At 39.3% G+C, this 18157-nt stretch overlaps 1 protein-coding gene across 1 annotated transcript in view; it reads right to left on the reverse strand.

Annotated features, from left to right (window-relative positions):
• Nucleotides 1-18157, reverse strand: part of GLIS3 (GLIS family zinc finger 3) — a 422334-nt gene that overhangs the window by 293020 nt on the left and 111157 nt on the right. Inside the window, exon 2 of the mRNA XM_058565743.1 lies at nucleotides 211-418. Coding sequence (XP_058421726.1) covers nucleotides 211-418 — 208 coding nt within the window. The remainder of the gene's footprint in view (nucleotides 1-210; nucleotides 419-18157) is intronic.

The following is an 18157-nucleotide window of genomic DNA, read 5'->3' on the forward strand; positions in this document are numbered from 1 at the left end:
TAAGATGATATTATGGCACATACTTAGTTTTTATACACATTCTCCTACAAAGCTCAAATTGAAAGAGTTGCTTGAGTGAGTATGTGTGTAGTGTATGTGTGTGTGTGTGTGTGTGTAGTGTGTGTGCACATGTGTTCAGGAAGGGAAGGGAAAACACTCGTCAGGTATGATTATACCATAAGAAGGGGGAAAAAAAAAGTAACTTGAGACCTGGTATCTGAAGGAGGTATATTCAGGTTGGCTGCATTCATTGCCCTCTGTAAGCTAGGACTGATCTGGTTGCATGCTGTAGAGACCTGGCTTGCTGGAGGTGAAATGGGTCCCAGTCGCTGAACCATCATGGGACTGCTGGTGACCACTAGATTGTTGCAGCTGCCTTTTCCAATGGACTTGCACTGAGGCCCAAAGCCAAGAGCCCCTAAAAACAAATGAATCAGGTTAGCTTTCATGTCCCTTACATCAGAAATCAGTAAATACACACATGTGCAGACTTATATCAGGACACATCTTTAGAGACAGTCCTTGGATCATCTTTTTTTTTTTTTTTTTAGTATTAGTGTTACCAAAAGCTTTCTCTAATTCCAATGAAAAAGCCATAATGCTACAATAAAAACTTTCTATAATCACCACTCATAGAAAATGTGCTTACATTTTTCTCCTTCTATATAAAAGTGCCCAGTTATATTAAGAATCATATTTTATCATCTCCTTCACTAAAGGGTTAAGGTGGTAAGTAGATGGGATTACTTATATCAAACCAAGTTTTTTCTAGAATAGCTAATATCCTGAATCACCCAGTAAGGAAAGGTGACACTGCTGAAAAAACTTGTTTAACTGGTTCATTTCATTCCAATTCTCGCCTTCCAAAAAGCCTCTTTAAAAGGATATAGTCTGGCTGTGTCTCTCCAATCTTGATTTATCCTCATCCCAATACATTGTCATTGGACATATACCCAATTAAAAAAAGAATCAGGATGAGAGAGCCGTAAACAAAACACTCATTCCAAAAGCAGCATGGTAACCAAATTTGACATAGATTTTTCATTTCATTAGTAACAATCTTTGAATGTAGTAAAATTTGGTACATACCCAAAGAGAAAAGAAAAAAAAAGAAACCCACAAGAATCTGTGCCGTTACAGAAAAGTGAAAAGCAAAGAAGAGAAAGGCAAACACTGCCATGACTCATTTATAAAAAAAATAATAATAGTGGTTGAATCATTCTAGACATTCTTTTTACATGGATGTACTTTTTCAAGCATTTTTTGCAAACTACCTGGTCAAGTCTCAGTGACTGTACACTCTGTTCCCATTTCAAACAAATGAAAATAAATATGAGCTCAGTTTTTGGCAAATTAGGCTCTAAAATTTTCTCACTGATTTCCCCATCTTTCACATTGATATATTTGGGATCAAAGTAGGTAGAAAAGCATCTCAGTAACTTTCCCTAGCCCTAGGGAACATAATTTCCTATTTTGTTTTTCCAAAAATTAAATTAATAGCCAAAAAATGACTTTTTCATCTTTTGTATCATTCTTTTCCAAGAGCCCACACAACTGCAGGATAAACAAGACCTTAGAGCAATTACCATGCTCTCATCAATGAAACCACACCTCAACAATGCTGGGAGAATCACAGCATCTTTAGCTGGCAGGAAGCCTGCTCTAGTCCAGCCCTCTGGAAAACTAAAATCTGAGTGGTAATTGACTTGCCCAAAGTCATACAGGGACTCACTGACAGAGCAGAAATGGATTCTACCAGGGTGTATTTTCATGGCACCTGTGTGCTTCAGTTTAGGTGCAAGATGCTTAGTTTCTTCCCTGGATACTTTCCAAGATGATTAGGTCCAACAGAAATTTCTCTCTGATTTATCTTTTCAGATATACAAACCAGAACCTTCCCTCTACCCCTCCACTGCAGCTTATATCTGAGGCATCTTCTTGTGTCTTGAAAGATCAGTTATAGTCTCTGTTTTCATAACTCACATAACACTGTACCATCAAGGCTTCATCTTGACACCAAGAGTGGTGGGTACGTTTTTATGCACTGTTCATAAACTTAGTGTCTTTATAAATTTCAACAAGCTACATGCTATTTGCTTTTCAAACCCCCTTTTCACCTCAGAAAAAGGCATTATGATGGTTCATAGCCTAGTCCAGTATATGTTTTTGTTAGTGCTGTTGAGTCGATTCCAACTCCTAGCAACCCTTTGTACAGCAGAGCTGAGCCAGTCTTTTTGCGCCATTCTTTCATCTTCCGGCACTGTATCAGACAATGCTCCACTGCTATTCATAGGGTTTTCATGGCCAATTTTTTCAGAAGTGGGTGGCCAGGTCCTTCTTCCTAGTCTGTCTTGATCTGGAAGCTCCGCTGAAACCTGGCCATTATGGGTGACGCTGCTGGTATTTGAAATACTGGTGGCATAGCTTTCAGCATCACAGCAACATGCAGCTGCCACAGAATGACAACCAACAGGGGTGGGTGTGGTTCCCTGACCGGGAAACGAACCTCGCTGTGGAGGTGAGGGTGCCGAATCTTAACCACTAGACCACCAGGGCTGGCTAGTCCAGTATATAAGACACTAGAATTGTCTCCCCAGGTTCCATCCTTACCAGCCACTGCTATTAAAAGCAACATCAGATGTCAGGTATTCTTTCAAATTCAATGTCATATATTCATCTAAGGAACTCAGTCATTTCATGCCTGTTTCCTTCACAATAAAAAGGTATTAATATCTACTTCTAAAACAAAGACATAACATCTGGAACAGCACACCCAAGAAATACTACTTGGTAACAAACCATATTAATACATCATTTCATCAACTATTAGATGCCATATATTATAATGTACATGTAAAAGTACATTATTTTATGTACAGTAAAAATATGCACTGCCAATTAAACCAATGCATGGTGTAGAGAATTCAAAGATACTCAGATGGGAAAATATGCGCACCTTAGAATCGACAAACACCAATATGACTACTGAAAAACTTCTTTTAACCCTTTTCTTGTTCATGCTCTTCTCTCTGCCTGGCACACCCATATCCTAACTTGTCTACTTGGTGAGCACCTCTCCAACTTCAAGGTCTCAATTAAAAGGTCCCCTCCTCTATGACTCCCCCTCCCTCACTGTCAGCTGAGCAGATCTGACCCATTCTTCTTTTCGTTCCCCCACAGTCTCTCATAACACATCTGTCTCAGCGCCTTCACTGAACTGAAATATTTACATGCCTGTCATCCCCTCCTCTTTTATATTTTATTGCTTTTTAAAGACAAAGCCCTTGTTTGAGGCATCTCTGTTTCCTCAGCACCTAGCCCAGAGCCTGTACAGTACACAACACAGTCTGTCAATGAAGAATGAATGAATGAATGAATGAAAATAAAAGATAGTCATACATGAATATTAAATACTGACACATTATTTCCACTGAAACCCTCCTGATTTTCTTTTTTAAAAAACAATGCCATTTATCAAAAACAAACTCCAACTAAGTTAATCCTTTGCTACTTCTCCACAGTACTGCTAACTAGATCTGAATGGAAGATGAAGCTAGTGGGAATAGTAATTATAAATCCATCTTCCTGGGCTAGAATTTTACACTGGTCAAGGCTGCCTTTGTAACCCTATCCCCTGGATTTGCACATTTACATTATTTTCTCACTCTTTATTAAAGAAACCTTAATTCTTCCCTCCCCAGTGTCTCCATCATTTTTCCTATACCACCTCCTACTCCCAAATTCATTGGTCAACTTGAACCTCATCTAACCACAGAGGAGTGACAGCTTCTGACAGGTATCACACATGTGTCCTTGAAGCATGAGGCTAAACAGCAAATTTCTTGGGAACATGTAATGGTTGTGGCCCAGCTGTGAGAAGGTTCTGGAAAATGGCATCGTTTGTCTCGCAAACGGAGGCAAATGACAGTTTGACCAAGACCCACTGTGCTCAATGCAACCATCTAACTCTAATTTTTTTTTCATAATGCCAGACACAATGAACACCTTCAGACTTCTCAGAATCATGCAGCACTTTGGAGTGTGGGCACTGGAGACAGCCTACCTGGGACCCTCCACCCATCCCAGTTAGTTGTGTGACTTGGGCAAATTACTTAAACATTTATGTGCCTTATCTCCATATCTATGTCTTCACATCTGTAAAATGGGAATAAAAATAATACCACCTCATACGGTTGTTGTGCCTCTAGTATTAATTACACACATAAAGGACTCTGCACATTGTCTAGCACATAGTAGGTACTCAATGGATGTCAGCTGCTATTTTTGCTGTTATTGTTATTATTATTGTTCATGCTTGCCATCACTTTTTTTGCTCCATTCTGTTTCTTGAAGAAAAAAGAAAACAGTTCTTTATAATTCCTTGCAAAACGAGATAGTAAATGATGCTATTTAATTCTCTACCCATTTCCAATGTTCTTCCTGCTTTGAGCCTCGAGCCAATTTTTTTAAAACCAGGTGTTATCACAGACAGAAGAAAAGTTTTCATTTGGCCAAGTCTGAATGTTCCTTGGCTTGTCATTCCCTAAAAACAAACCGTACAACTTCTCTGACTACCAGATGTGCCAACTACTTGTGTGCTGGTTTTCGTTTCGAAATACCGCTTATTTTTAGAGACTGCACAATGTTTTTTAAAAATGTGTTTACTGCTCAAATCAGGATCTGAGTGGATGGCATTCTGACTACTACATATATTCCAGCCAAAATCACTGCATGCTGGTGGGGAGTGCAAACACTTTGCATTTTCGAGTTTCTGAACTGAGAGGTCATATTAGCAGGGGCATGTTTTTAATTAAGGTCTTCATTAGTTAAAAGGATTCTCTGGAAGTCAAATAGTTAATTATGTCACAATTATCCCTGCTGAGGCTGCATCTTTCAGAACAATTTATGTTTATCCACTGGTTTCTCTAAAAATGACATGGATATGGGGTGAACAGAAATGGCACATATATGGGAGGCGGATAGGGAGAAGTAACCAAAGTTTTTTTGGTTATTATCATTCATTCAACTGACACTTATCAAATGCCAACCACAAGCCAGGCAGTCCCTGGAGACAATGGTGAGCAAGATGGACGGAGTCCCAGCTCCCACAGAGCCCACAATCTGCCCACAAAGACGAATACCAAACCAACCATTCATTATGAAAGAGGTGATCCCTGCTCCTAGGTTGTGTCATATGAAATGGCTTTCTTTATAGGTGCAACATGATCAAATGAGAGCAATTTCTATATGGTTCAACCTAACACACACGTAGGATATTATAGAAACAGAAATAATACATATCAGGGTTTGAATCCTGTCTCCTCTCTTACTGGCTGTGTGGCAGTGGGCAAAGTTCTTAAAGTCCCTGTGCCTCAGCATCCTGTTACCTAAAATGGGGACAGTAATAGTACCTAAATCATAGGGTTGTTATGAAGATTAAAAGGGTTAGTATATATTAATGTATGCCTTATCACCTCTAAGGATCAGGGTTTTCTTTCCAATCTTTCACTTTAAAACATTTCAAATCTACAGAATAGGTGCAAGAATAATACAATAAACTTTATTTTATCAATTAATAAATTTTATGTTGATCTATCTATTCATCCATCTCTCTATACATAAACTTATTATTAATATTATCATTAATTTGTTGAACCATTTAACAATAAGTCATAGATTTTACACCCTTCACCCCTAAATACATAACCATAACACAATCATCAAATGCAAGATATTTAGGAATGACATAGTACTAGTATATAATACACAATTTATATTTAAATATTACCAATTACTCCAATAATACCCTTCAGAGCAACTGTTTTCCAATTCAGGATCATGCATTTCAAAGAAAGGTTTTGAGAGTCATGCCGAGGTGGGTCTTCAAGAATGGGTTAATAAATCACCAAACACCAGGGCACTGAAGTCTGATGGTAAAGTATAAAAGCAGAGAAAAGAAGTGAGAGGTAACAGCACACAGCACAGTAGTTAAGAGCATGGGTTTGCACCCTAGCTCCACCACTGACTGGCCGTGTGACCTTGGGCAAGTTACTTAAGCTTTCTGTGCCTCAGTATCCCGATCTTTAAAATGGGGTTAATACTAGTACTTACCTTACTGAGTTGATCTGAGGATTAAAACATCTAATATATGTAAGATATTTAGGGCCTGGCACTTAATTGCATTATAAATTTTCATTATATTTTATTAAAGAACTTTCTCTGGTACCTTTCTGATATTGTTTCTAAGTGCCTCTTTTCTCCTCAGTGACCAAGGACCGCATGCTGATACCTCCTTGCCCAAGACCTTCCTCTTGACACACAGTAGACTTATCCTCCCTTCGATGGGCTCCAGGCTTTGGGCCTTTCCTCACTCCCATCTTTATCTTACTCTTAAGACTCTCCCCAGGTTTCACTCTTACTCCTCCCTGAAACCAGAAATAAGAAATTCTTGCATAGGAAATATACTAGCTTGTTATGTAGTGTTTTGTCACATTTGTAATGTTTCACTGCTGAGATACAGTATATGTGAATATATGTGAGTGTGCAGTGTGTTACTCTGAAACACGGTAAGGCAAGTCTAAGTGGCTAAGAACACCAAAGGATGAGAATCAGAATGAAATAACTGGCTTCTATATTCAGGAGCAAAGCATTTTAATTTACTATATATTACAAATGCTCAAAACTGCACAAAATCTACGGGAGGTAAGGATTACTGGGAATAGCATCCTGTCTCCATGGAACTTACAGTCTCTGTAGAGATAAGACATACTCATCTAGGAACAATCAGATAATGATACTAGACTGTATAAAATTAAGAATGAGGCTGAATCACAGAGACAGGAGTACAGAGAAGGGAGAAATCTCTATGCACCAGATAATTCATTCAAGAAGAACAATTTTAACCATAAAGGCATTTCCCAAAGTTCTTCAGGAAGTCCAAAACTGTTCAATGATTACAAATAAGGTAGGGTCATGGAGAGATCCATAGTCAAACGGCTTTCAGACACCCTAATATAACGAAGTTAAACATATCTCTTTATTACAGGTCTTCTCAAAGCCTTTAACAAGACAAATGTGTATAATAAATCTCCCACAGGAGCAAATAATATGCAAAATATATTTGTTTTAGTATGCCAAGACTGGCATACTAAGGAACACCCTTTAGAAAACAATAAGCTAAAACATGAAGGAAGAATGAGCGCATGAATGAGAAGGAGATAGTAGGGTACAGACATGAAAACAGAAGGGAGCAGTCATGATGTATACTGAAGGAAATGAAGAGAAGTCAGGGCTGCCTGCAGGAGGGGGCTCTGACCAGAAGAAAGGGAGAAGACAGACTCAGAGGGCTGGTTTAGTCAGCCTGGAGGACCTGATTTAACAACTGGACATTATGCATTCACCAATGGCTCCAAATCTGGCTGCACATTAGTGTCACCAGAGAAGATTTTCAAAAATTCAAATTCGTAGGCTCCACCTCAAACCAACTAAGTCAGAGGATGCTGGTACAACTGGCCTGCTGACTGCATCTGGGACTCTGTGTTCTAGGTAGTGGTGCACCCCATTGGAAGCTGAGTTCACCCAAGATTAATCTGGTGGAGATGGGGAGAAAGGCTGGAGGAGTACATGAACCAGAAGCCGGACAGACATTGAGGAGGAGCCCACATGGTGGTAAATGACAGCATAAAAAGGCAATAGTTATGGAAGCAAGTTGGAGTAAGATTGAGGATTTTGTAATTGGTTGATAAAGATTTAGGACATCAAGTTTAAAAAGGAAGAGGAGGAGGTCATATAAAGATTATTTTTGCGACTCCATTCCAAAATGAGTTACTTCGTCCCAGATAATAAATAGATCAAATCCACATCTAGATTAATGAAGATTCCCACGAAACGTGCGATCTCCCACCACTTTGCCCTCAGGAGTTCAGCTTGAATCTACCAAGTTTATCCCACAAAGAATACAACTTTCACACCAACACTCTTCAAACCTCAGTCAGCATTCAGGAATGTTGGCCACAAAGTATGGAATCACCAGCATTACTCATTTCATTTTATCCCCACGTTAAATGGAATCGTATTTATACGGTGAGAGATTAAAAAATATCATATTACTTTCTGTACCACTCAGTGCCCTGAATTCCTGGACATGAAGCCTCAATCTTGCTTGTTCTCCACCACTGGGCAGTCCTGATAAGATATTATTAAAAATACACTGCTCTAAACCACCTCATAAAGATGTAAAGATATATTAAACAGCATTCCCAAAGTTTATATTCTAAAGTCCCATCAGTCAGCTATTGTACATCAATTATCAACTAATTAGTAGAGAGTACTTATGCTGACCCTTCTGTTCTTTCTTGTAATGATTTGCCAAGTTAACTGAAAGCTGCTCTGCTCCATAGAGACTCTTAGTATAGCAAGAGTGTTAAATAAAGTTCACCAACAATTAGCCTAGAAAACCAAAGAGGAAATGTAAGCACATTTTACTGCTTTTCCCTCGACAAATTTTCTAACAATCCCATGGGAAGAGAGCAGATATATTTGTTAAATAAGCAAACCATTACTCTGAAAAGCTGAAATACCAGGACAGGCACAGTTTAGTAATTTATTGCTCACTGATCAGGCACTCATTTATTGCCTCCCTGCTCTGCAGTAGTATATACTCTAAGGAGTGAAGATACATTGACCAGTTAAAAAATTCTTGCTTACTATCTAATTTAATAGGCTTATCCATGGGATTAATCTGTGAAAATATATGAATTCAAGGTGAAATTATACTTACTCTATAAAGAGAAGACTTCCATAAATATAAGAAAGGAAGAGAGGAAAGGAGAGAGGAAGTATACTTTAGTGGGAGCAAACTGCCTCAGTTTCCCAAAGACCATGAACAGGTCACATTTATTAAGCACCACCTGTGGGCTTGGTGCTGTGCTGTACTAACGGAGTTGCAGGCCATTGGGTTAGCCCTCAAAGAGCTTCTGACCAATTTTTTAACACAAACATGAAACAATTAAGAAACACTCAATCTTAAACTGAGTTGCCATAATGCTGAACGCAGAAAGAGATCGAACAAGAAAAATAGCTGTAGAAACTGGAGGAAGACTGGTGGAGCAGGTGAGACTTGATTTGAGCCTTTTAATGGCTGGAGGGGAGAGGGCAGTACAACGAGTGGGCTGGCCAAAGTGAAGTGGGAGAATGTGATGGGAAAGTGGTGTGGAAGCAGCATGAGGATGTAGTCAAGAGTGGAGATGCTAGAGCCAGAATGGCTTCACTACCAGCTGTGTGACCTTGGGCAAGTTCCTTAAACTCTCTGTGCCTCTATTTCCTCATCTGGAAAATGGGAGTGATCATTGTACCTACCTTTTTAAGGCTGTTTAGAGAACTAAGAAGTCAATGTATGTAAAGCACTTAGAATAATGTCCAGCACATAGTAAATACTCTAGAAGCCTTGGGCATTCATGTTCTTATTAAAAAGTATTATCAGATTACACACGACCTCCAAGGCCAGGCCCGCTAAAAGAGCTATAGTAGGTTTTTAAGCATGCGTGTGATGTAATGAGGGACTATGAAGAGGACAATCTCACTATTTTCAGCACGTATGGAAGCAGAGCAAGCTAGGAAGACGTTGCTGCAATTTCAGGATGCAGCGACAAGGCCTGGACCAGGTCGGGCAGAGGCAAATACAGGGAACAGAGTAACCCCAAATGACCTTATAAAGAAAACAAATAAGAGGGTTGTTGAAGGGCCTATAAGAAGTACTAGATTCCAAGCCCTTCTCCATAAATTATTATAGTGTTTTCTCTAAGCCGCTTTTTTCCCCCTAAGCCGACCAAAAGCAGAGACTAAAGGAGAAATGGCAAAGCTGCCTCTTGGCGAGACCTCCAGTACATGGAACAATAACTGGGATCCCTCTCAGAGAGTAGGTGTTCAACAAGTATTTGCTGAACAAATAAATAAAGAATATGACTTTTAGGGCAATTCATAAGGCAAGTATAGTTCAAGGCCACAAATGAAGTTCAGAAGTTCCCTCCTAAATGCAAGTCATGATGTTGAAGAAAGATAGAGATCCCTGGTGAATACAATTGTTGCTATGCCCTTGTCTCTAAATTTCTGAACAGCTGGAAATATAACTAGTTTGCCCCCTCTCTCCATACTCCCTCCTGCCACACGTGCGCGCGCGCGCACACACACACTCACACACACACACACACACACTCTCAACACGAAGGGAGTGCAGTCTAAGCTACTCAACATAAATCAATAGAACCCTTTGTTTGAGGATCTAAGAGCTGGTTCTAAGGGGAAGTTCCATTCAATCCTTCATATTAGAGATAACTTCTTAGTATCTAAAAGGGACAGCTTACACGGTCATCATTAAAAGCTGCTAGGGTACCTTTGTTTCGCCTCAAACAGTAATTCCTCAAAACTGTCCAAAGAGATATATACGCCATTATAAATTTTTTCTGTTACACATTCTACACAGGCTTGCAAATCCAGAAGGGATGCCCAGAAGCATCAGACCCAAAGAAAAGGCAAATGGTATGGAGATAGCATCCTCGTACATTGAAAATTAAGTCACCCATACTTCTAAGAACCAGAAAGTATCCAGCTTCCTGCACTCAGAAGTCACCCAGGGCTGTTCAACTGTCTCATCAACCAGACACCCTTTGCCTCCAGGCTGTAGATTCTAGACTCTGTGCTTCAAAGCCCATTCAGTAGCCTAGGTATATGGCAAGAAAATTTGTTGGGCTATTGCTTGTATTTTGTGCTCCTTTGTCTCAGGGGGGTTATTGTAAGAGAGGGCTAAAAGTAGACACTGCTTGATTTCATCCTCTCTTCTAATCATGTGTAGAAGCATAAATCCATTGAGATTATCCAGGTGCTCTGAGTGCCTCTGAGGAGGACAGGAGAAGGGAAGACTGCCCAAATTCTGGGAAGAACAGCAGTTTGACAGTCCCCCAAGTAGTGAGGAAGCTCACAGGAAAGGCAGTGGGGATAGAGGGCATGGCTGCACGGCAAACGTACAAAGGCCAGACTCTAGGTCTGAGGACTCCCAGCTCCGGCAAACCCTTCTGTGCCAAAGCAATGCAGAAGCAGCAGACTTCTAGGCTTGGTCATGTGGGTTTGGTCAGCAGGCACCTCAGCAGTAACCTGATGGACCAAGAACCAGAAAAGCTCTTGTAACGTTCTGCTCTGTACAAAGACCCTGGGATTTTGTCTAACCTTAGTAAGGTATTGGGCACTCCAACCAACAATGACTGGATTAAATTTCCTGCTTATCAGAAAGATAGGGTCTTGGAGTCTGGTTTGCTTTGAATTAAAGGAAATAATTTAAAGAACTATTTCTCATATACGTGACTTGGTAGAGTAAGTCACATCCACTACAGATTCAATTAAAACTGGAGTGATGCGAAAGCTAAAATATCTACCCTTTTGTTCAAACAACTTGTCATTATATAAAATTACACAACAGTAACCAAACTACCAAAATATAAAAAAAAAATTCTGATATCACAAATCTGAATACACAGGCAATCTGGCTAAGGCGTTTATAGTGTAAGTTCCCTCTTGTTTCTTTTATTCAATGCCATTTTTGAACTTATAAGAGAATTAGAGTAATTTAAGCACCTCTGTAAATGTAACTGGAGCATGAGTTAGCATTAAAGTAAATGTGACTGTTTTATCTCTACACCCTACAGGTGCTAATTCAGACACTGTATCAACAATAACTCTTACCTAACAGTATCTGAGATTAAGTCAAACAACAAGGAAAAATACCACTTCCAACCCAAATTCTTTTTTTGTTTTCTTTTGTTTTTGAGGAAGATTAGCCCTGAGCTAACATCTGTTGCCAATCTTCCTCCTTTTTCCCTTTTTTCTCCCCAAAGCCCCAGTAGATAGTTGTATGTCATAGCTGTACATCCTTCTAGTTGCTGTATGTGGGATGCCGCCTCAGCATGGCTTGATGAGCAGTGCGTAGGTCCCCGCCCAGGATCCGAACAGGGCAAAGTGGAGCACGTGAACTTAACTGCTACACCACCAGGCCAGCCCCCCAACTCAAATTCTTTTTCATCAAAACAAAAAAGCAATCATAATACAGATTGATGCCAGTATGAAAAAAAACTAAATTAAGAGTAGTGTTTATGTTCTCCCTAAAGTAATATTTTTTTACAGAGTAGTAGTATTTATCTGAATTTGAATGTGAAAGCTGAAAATAAAATGTGAATAAAGAGTTGAATGCTAACTGAGTTGAAAACTTATTTCCTGAATAACATACAAATTCTTAGAAGAAAATTAATAACAAATCATATGCAACATAAGATCCTGTGGCTTTCAAAGTAAATGGCAAGGAGAAATAAAATCCCTCTCCGATTCTCCAAGGGCCAATTAAGTAAAGGTCTTGATTGGGTGGTTAGAGTACCTCCTCTTTTGACTGCTCCAGGTGAACTGAATTATGAACTCTGCCAGAATTTGCTCTCTTCTTCTAAACATTCCATAACAAAATAAAAATAATGGTGAAATGCAGAAGTCTCACTTTGATCTTGCACAATGAGAAAAACATGAACCTTGATTCAAATCTACAGTATGGAATAAAATATTACAATAAATCCCTATGAATCATCGGGTAATATTAGCTCCTTATAATGAGCAGAAAAATTATGAAGATAACTCTAAAATATTTTCACTAAGGAAGATTGTTCATATGCTAATCTTAGCAAGATCATTCTGACTCTAAATTCTCAAAATGGAGTCAATATAATTTGCTTCCAAACAAACCTATCCCAGCTAAGTGAATGAAATTTTAGCACTTAAAGATATGCATGTTTCAGAGTCACAGTACTTTCAGAAATGAAATTATGTTTTTAAGGATGAAAGATTAGTGAGAAAATAAATCACTTTTGCCAAGTTTCACAGGTACTCCTTCCCTTTCTTCTCCCTTATAGCTATTAAATACTAGTTAGCCAAACTCACTATTTTAGGTACTTGTCTTGTGAAATATCTAGAAAAAATAATAATGAAGGGAGGTATCTTTTCTTTGGTCTTCTTCTGTCAAGCGCACAGAGCTATCTATGGTGAAACCATCTAAACGTTCAGAAGAGATTTTGCTCCCTGTCCAGAATTCTAAGACTAAGCCAAGGAGAAAAAAGGCAATGGACAACTTCTTCCTTCCTGTTTAAACACAGTGAGCACCTTTGTTTGGAAAGATTTTCCCACTACCTTCTTTCAAAAATGTGTCAATCAGAGTGGTTTGGGGAGGGTGGGAAGATACGTTAATGGGATCGTTGTTATTGTACCTCAGGGGAGACGGTAAGGGGACGAAGATTAAGAAATCTTGCCCCGTGAATGTTGGTTGCTCTGTCATCTGACACCAGCAGCACAAGGAATTCTAGTAACACCTCCATCCAGAGGAGGAAAGAATAGAGTCCGAAAGAAATTTATAAAGAAGACGCATAATTCAGATCAACTGACTTGTTTTTTGACACGTAGCCTTGAAAAGAACAATTTTACCTCAGAAACTTGGCAAATGTAAACTGATTTTTTGATAAGTTTTAACATGTATTCTACTAAATGCATGAAAAAAGAGTGAGGGAGAGAAAGGCCAGGTATCCAAAGACAGGGCGGTTGTCAGGTTTCTCTTTTCTGTGTCATTTTTGTTTAGTCGGTCAAATGAAAATTCAAAACCATATAATTAGATGGTTGTTTATACATGATTAAGCATGAGCTCATTGGACTTTACATGCCAAAAAGTCAGAGATGTGGTTAAGGGCAAGAAGGAACTATTAATAAAAGGAAATAAAGCTGTAATACATTTTTCACTTATGAATAAAAATAATTCAAAGGTCTCTAGATGGAAAAAGAAAGAAAAAAATCAGCCATGAGTAGGGGCAAGAAACCAGATAATTTTATAAATGGTTAGAATTCATGAGATATAAAACACAAGCCACATACAAAAAAGCTTTTCCTCCTCTATGATTCTAATCCTATTTTTGTCTCTCGTAAACATAACTCACAATGAGAACATAACAAAACTTACCTGTATTATATTTCTTTAGAATTGTTCTGGGAAATATTTAAGCAAGAACATGTTGTTCATTTAAAAGAGTTACTTGTTCTCTTCACAACTGTCTTCACCAGTAATCCTCTCTGGAGAAACTAATAGCTGTCAGCTCCCTTGAAAAAGGCAAGTATCCTTTCATTTTTCACAAATGCTGAATTTTTCTTCCCAAACTGAAGTGAGCCCATCGAAAGCAAAGTTTAACTGACCATAACCTTCATAAAGGCAGACCATCCCAGATCCCCCAGAGAATCTGTGATCTTAAATTGGGGCTCTGAAAAGTGGTGAATCGACTGCTCATAGAGATCAAACACCAAGCTATGAATGAGGTCAGTGTGCAAGTCTTTCAGATGACAGAGAGAACGAACTGATCCAGGATCAGCCTATTACTCCACCTTAGGTAAGGTTTTCAAGTCACTGCTACAACCTCTCCCTCTTGGGAAAATATACCAGTACAGTTCACCTCCGGAGTATACCCAGGCAAGTGCAAAACGAACCCCAGAGGTGGTTCAACTGTGTGTGCTATTTTCTACAACCAAACAACTCTTTGGCTTGCCAATGCTGTGACTAGCACTTTCGCGATTGCAGTGATACAGTACAGCCCAGGGATGAGAATGACACAATCTAAAAGTAAAAATGAGTAAAGTCCATAGGAAACCCAACACACAGTCCTTAAGACTAAATCTATAATGTTCAAAAAGCCCATAATGCCTAAGAAGCATAAACACTGACTTTGACAGCCTGACTCTGAGAGCAATGTCTCCAAGTCACAACAGTTCTCAAACTGTCAGAGGGATTGTCCATCTCAACCTCTCCCTCCCCTCTCCTACCTTCTTTCCTCCCTCTCCCTCCCTCCCTCCCTCTCTCTCTGTCTCTCTCTCTCTCTCACACAAACACACACACACACACACACACATACTATGAGCATCAGCCAGTTCTGATTCGAAGAGCTATCTTCCATACTATCCATAGCTGCTAATTGGAATTTGAACAGAATAAACTTCATTTAGATCTATATGATAAATTAGAAAATACAGAAACTCCTAAAAAGCTCATTTCCAAGAAACTAAGATTATCATGGAGTGCACATCTGAAAAGGCAGGGATATTTAAGATAAAGCACGGATATTTAAGACAAAGCACAATACTCACAACTAATTTAGCAGTTTTAACCTACGAAACCTTATATATTATTGTGAAACAGAATAAAGGAAACCTTATGTAGAACCAAGTCGGGAGGCCAGAAAGGGGAGCCCTCACACACTACTACTCAACCTCAATTACAGACCCCAAACAGGAAGAATCTGTCAATTATTATCCCAGCAGGAAGAAGGAAGATTTCCTCCTTGCCCAGAAACTCAGCAAATGAGAAACCATCACCCCCCCAAACTCTCGCTTTCCACTAATGAATTTTCATTCAAAACACCCTCCCAACTTCCTCCTTTTTCTCTATAAGGTAACATTCCTCTCCTTTGTTTGCTGGACTTGCCTATTGCTCTTGCTATAGCTCACTTGTCCTGAATTGCAATTCCTCTGCTATTCCTGAATAAACCCATTTTGCTGGTAAAAGAACTGTTTTATTTGTTTAGGTCAATATTATGTCTCTTGTATGAAATATGTACTTTGTTCTAAAGATACTTTTTAATTATTGACCTAATTTGGTTAAATAAAGTTCTTAACATATTCATTTAGTGTTAAAAGCCACACAAAGCTGACTGGGGCTGGCCCAGTGGCATAGTGGTTAAATTCATGCACTCCACTTCGGCAGCACAGGGTTCACAGGTTCAGATCCCGGGCATGGACCTACACACCGCTTATCAAGCCATGCTGTGGCAGGCATCCCACATATAAAGTAGAAGAAGATGGGTAGAGATGTTAGCCCAGGGCCAATCTTCCTCAGCAAAAACAGGAGGATTGGCAACAGATGTTAGCTCAGGGCTAACCTTCCTTAGCAAAAAAAAAAAAGCCACACGAAGCTGAGAGAAAAGTACACTTTCACAAAACAAACTCTTTATGAGTCAGAAATTCATAGATTTTTGTCTTTAATGTTGAAGGAAGGGAGGAAATCTTGCTAAACTAATAAATATTGATTATTTGAAACAGTTTAATATCTACTATAGTTCCAGATAAGAAATGTGATAATGTATTCTTAAACAATGTGCGGCATGTAACTCAAAACCACTTTTCATCAATAATTAATATTAATAATTAACAAGTATAAACAACAAAAATACCTTTTGGAAATGTTTCAACCCAGTTCTTTCCTCATTCCACAGCCTGCTTATTGCCCCTCTTTACCCTCTATATGGGGTTAATAACTAAACTTCCCTCATCTCTGACATGCAACACTACCCAGCAGCAATCTTCCCAAGAATGCGCTCACAAATGCATAAGATTGAAAAGAATAAAAGTCTTATCAAAGTCGCCTGAATCTGGCAAATGGATTTCTAAATTAGCATCTGCAGTTACAATCCACTCAATGGTGAATTAGGTTTTTCTCCAGTAAAAACAGAACCCTGAAGAAAGTTCACCTCAAACACCTATTCTCCTACCTACAGAAGGAATGTCTTACGTCTTTAATCCAGGAATTAGCCTAGTAATAAAAACTAAACAGTCCCCCTGATAAACACAGAGGAAGGGGAGGATAATGCAAAAGCTACTCCTTTAAAAGAGGCCAGAACCAATGTACCAGGATTTTATTTGGTACTCATTCTGAAGAGCATTCAGTTTGACTTTTTAAAACTACATTGCTATTCTTGCTCCATTTTGATTATCTGTGGAATAACATCTTCAGAGTCAAACACATTAGCTCTTACATCAAATCAAAGGCGTCTTACCATCTGCCTCTTACTTTTCTAGCCACCTTGCCCTAGCACCTGACGTTTAAAATTTTAAGTCCATTGAAATTCATCTCTTAGCCATTCATTCTTTCACCAAACTGAAAATTATGCAGGTAATATCCTAAGTTCCTAAAGTTCAACATCATGCTATATTTTAATTTCTTACAGCAAATACAAATTCTACAATCCCTAATTCCCTTCCTCCATGTATGCCATTCCATACATTACCATTATTCTTCCTGAAAAGTGATCAGAATCATTAGCAAAAGCACCTCAAGCATAAGTTACTCATGTTCACAGGCTGTTTGGTCACTGACATTTAAGTGTTAGAAATAAGAAGCCCTCCCACTGGGGAGCTTCCATGGGCAGTGTCTGTGTAAACCCGAGGATAAAGGTGTTTACATCCTTTTCTTGGCTGGGGGCCTCAGACAGCTGTGCAGAGTACTTTGCATACATTTCCAGGGCTACCTGCTCTTTGGTTTCATAAAGTACATGCAGCGGGAACATTCAGGGACTGCTAGGACATTCAGCAAGGCTGGTGTGCAGGGAGGAAAGCATCTGACAAATGCAGCCTAAGAAACAATGTCTCCCTTCAAGTGGAACTGCTGGTGAAGTCAGCCAGTGCTGGCCGGTGCGAACAATACTGTGCAAGTCATTAACTTGCCTGGTTCAGACGGCGATGAGCTCACCCACCTTTCTGGAAGCGCTATTTTAGCTGCTGAGTTTATACAAATAAAACCCATAATTTTCTAATGGCTAAACTAGGAATGTGTTCGAAAATAGCTAACTTTCTGAGAACGCTGCAGAAGCAACACAGGGAACTCAGGAAGGTGCGTCTGCAGTCTGTTGTTCAAGTCCGCACTCATCTTTATAATCGCTACATATGTATTACCTTGAAAATAAGCAACCACATAAGCAAACCAGGACTTTTTTTTAAGTTAGGTGGTTACTGCCACATTGTGTTTTTCCCCTCTTTTTTTCTCTTGCATAGGAAAGAATAAGTTAGTTGTTAACTGCACAAAAGAGTTAACATTTAACTTGAACGCTGGGAATGCTTTAGCTCTCAATCCCTCCCCCCTCTTTCTTATCATAGCGAAAATAGGTTCAGGAAAACTTTACTAATTTTCGCTGATCCTAGATGAGATCTGGTTACATCAGTTTCCTTGCTGTACTCACAGACGGCCCCAGTTCCTTCATACACACTCCACTCCAGGCAACCCCAAATCCCTGACCACCACCTCTCACACCCCCACACCCCTCCTCGC

Source organism: Diceros bicornis, chromosome 22 (genome assembly GCF_020826845.1).
Source record: "Diceros bicornis minor isolate mBicDic1 chromosome 22, mDicBic1.mat.cur, whole genome shotgun sequence".
NCBI lineage: Eukaryota > Metazoa > Chordata > Mammalia > Perissodactyla > Rhinocerotidae > Diceros > Diceros bicornis.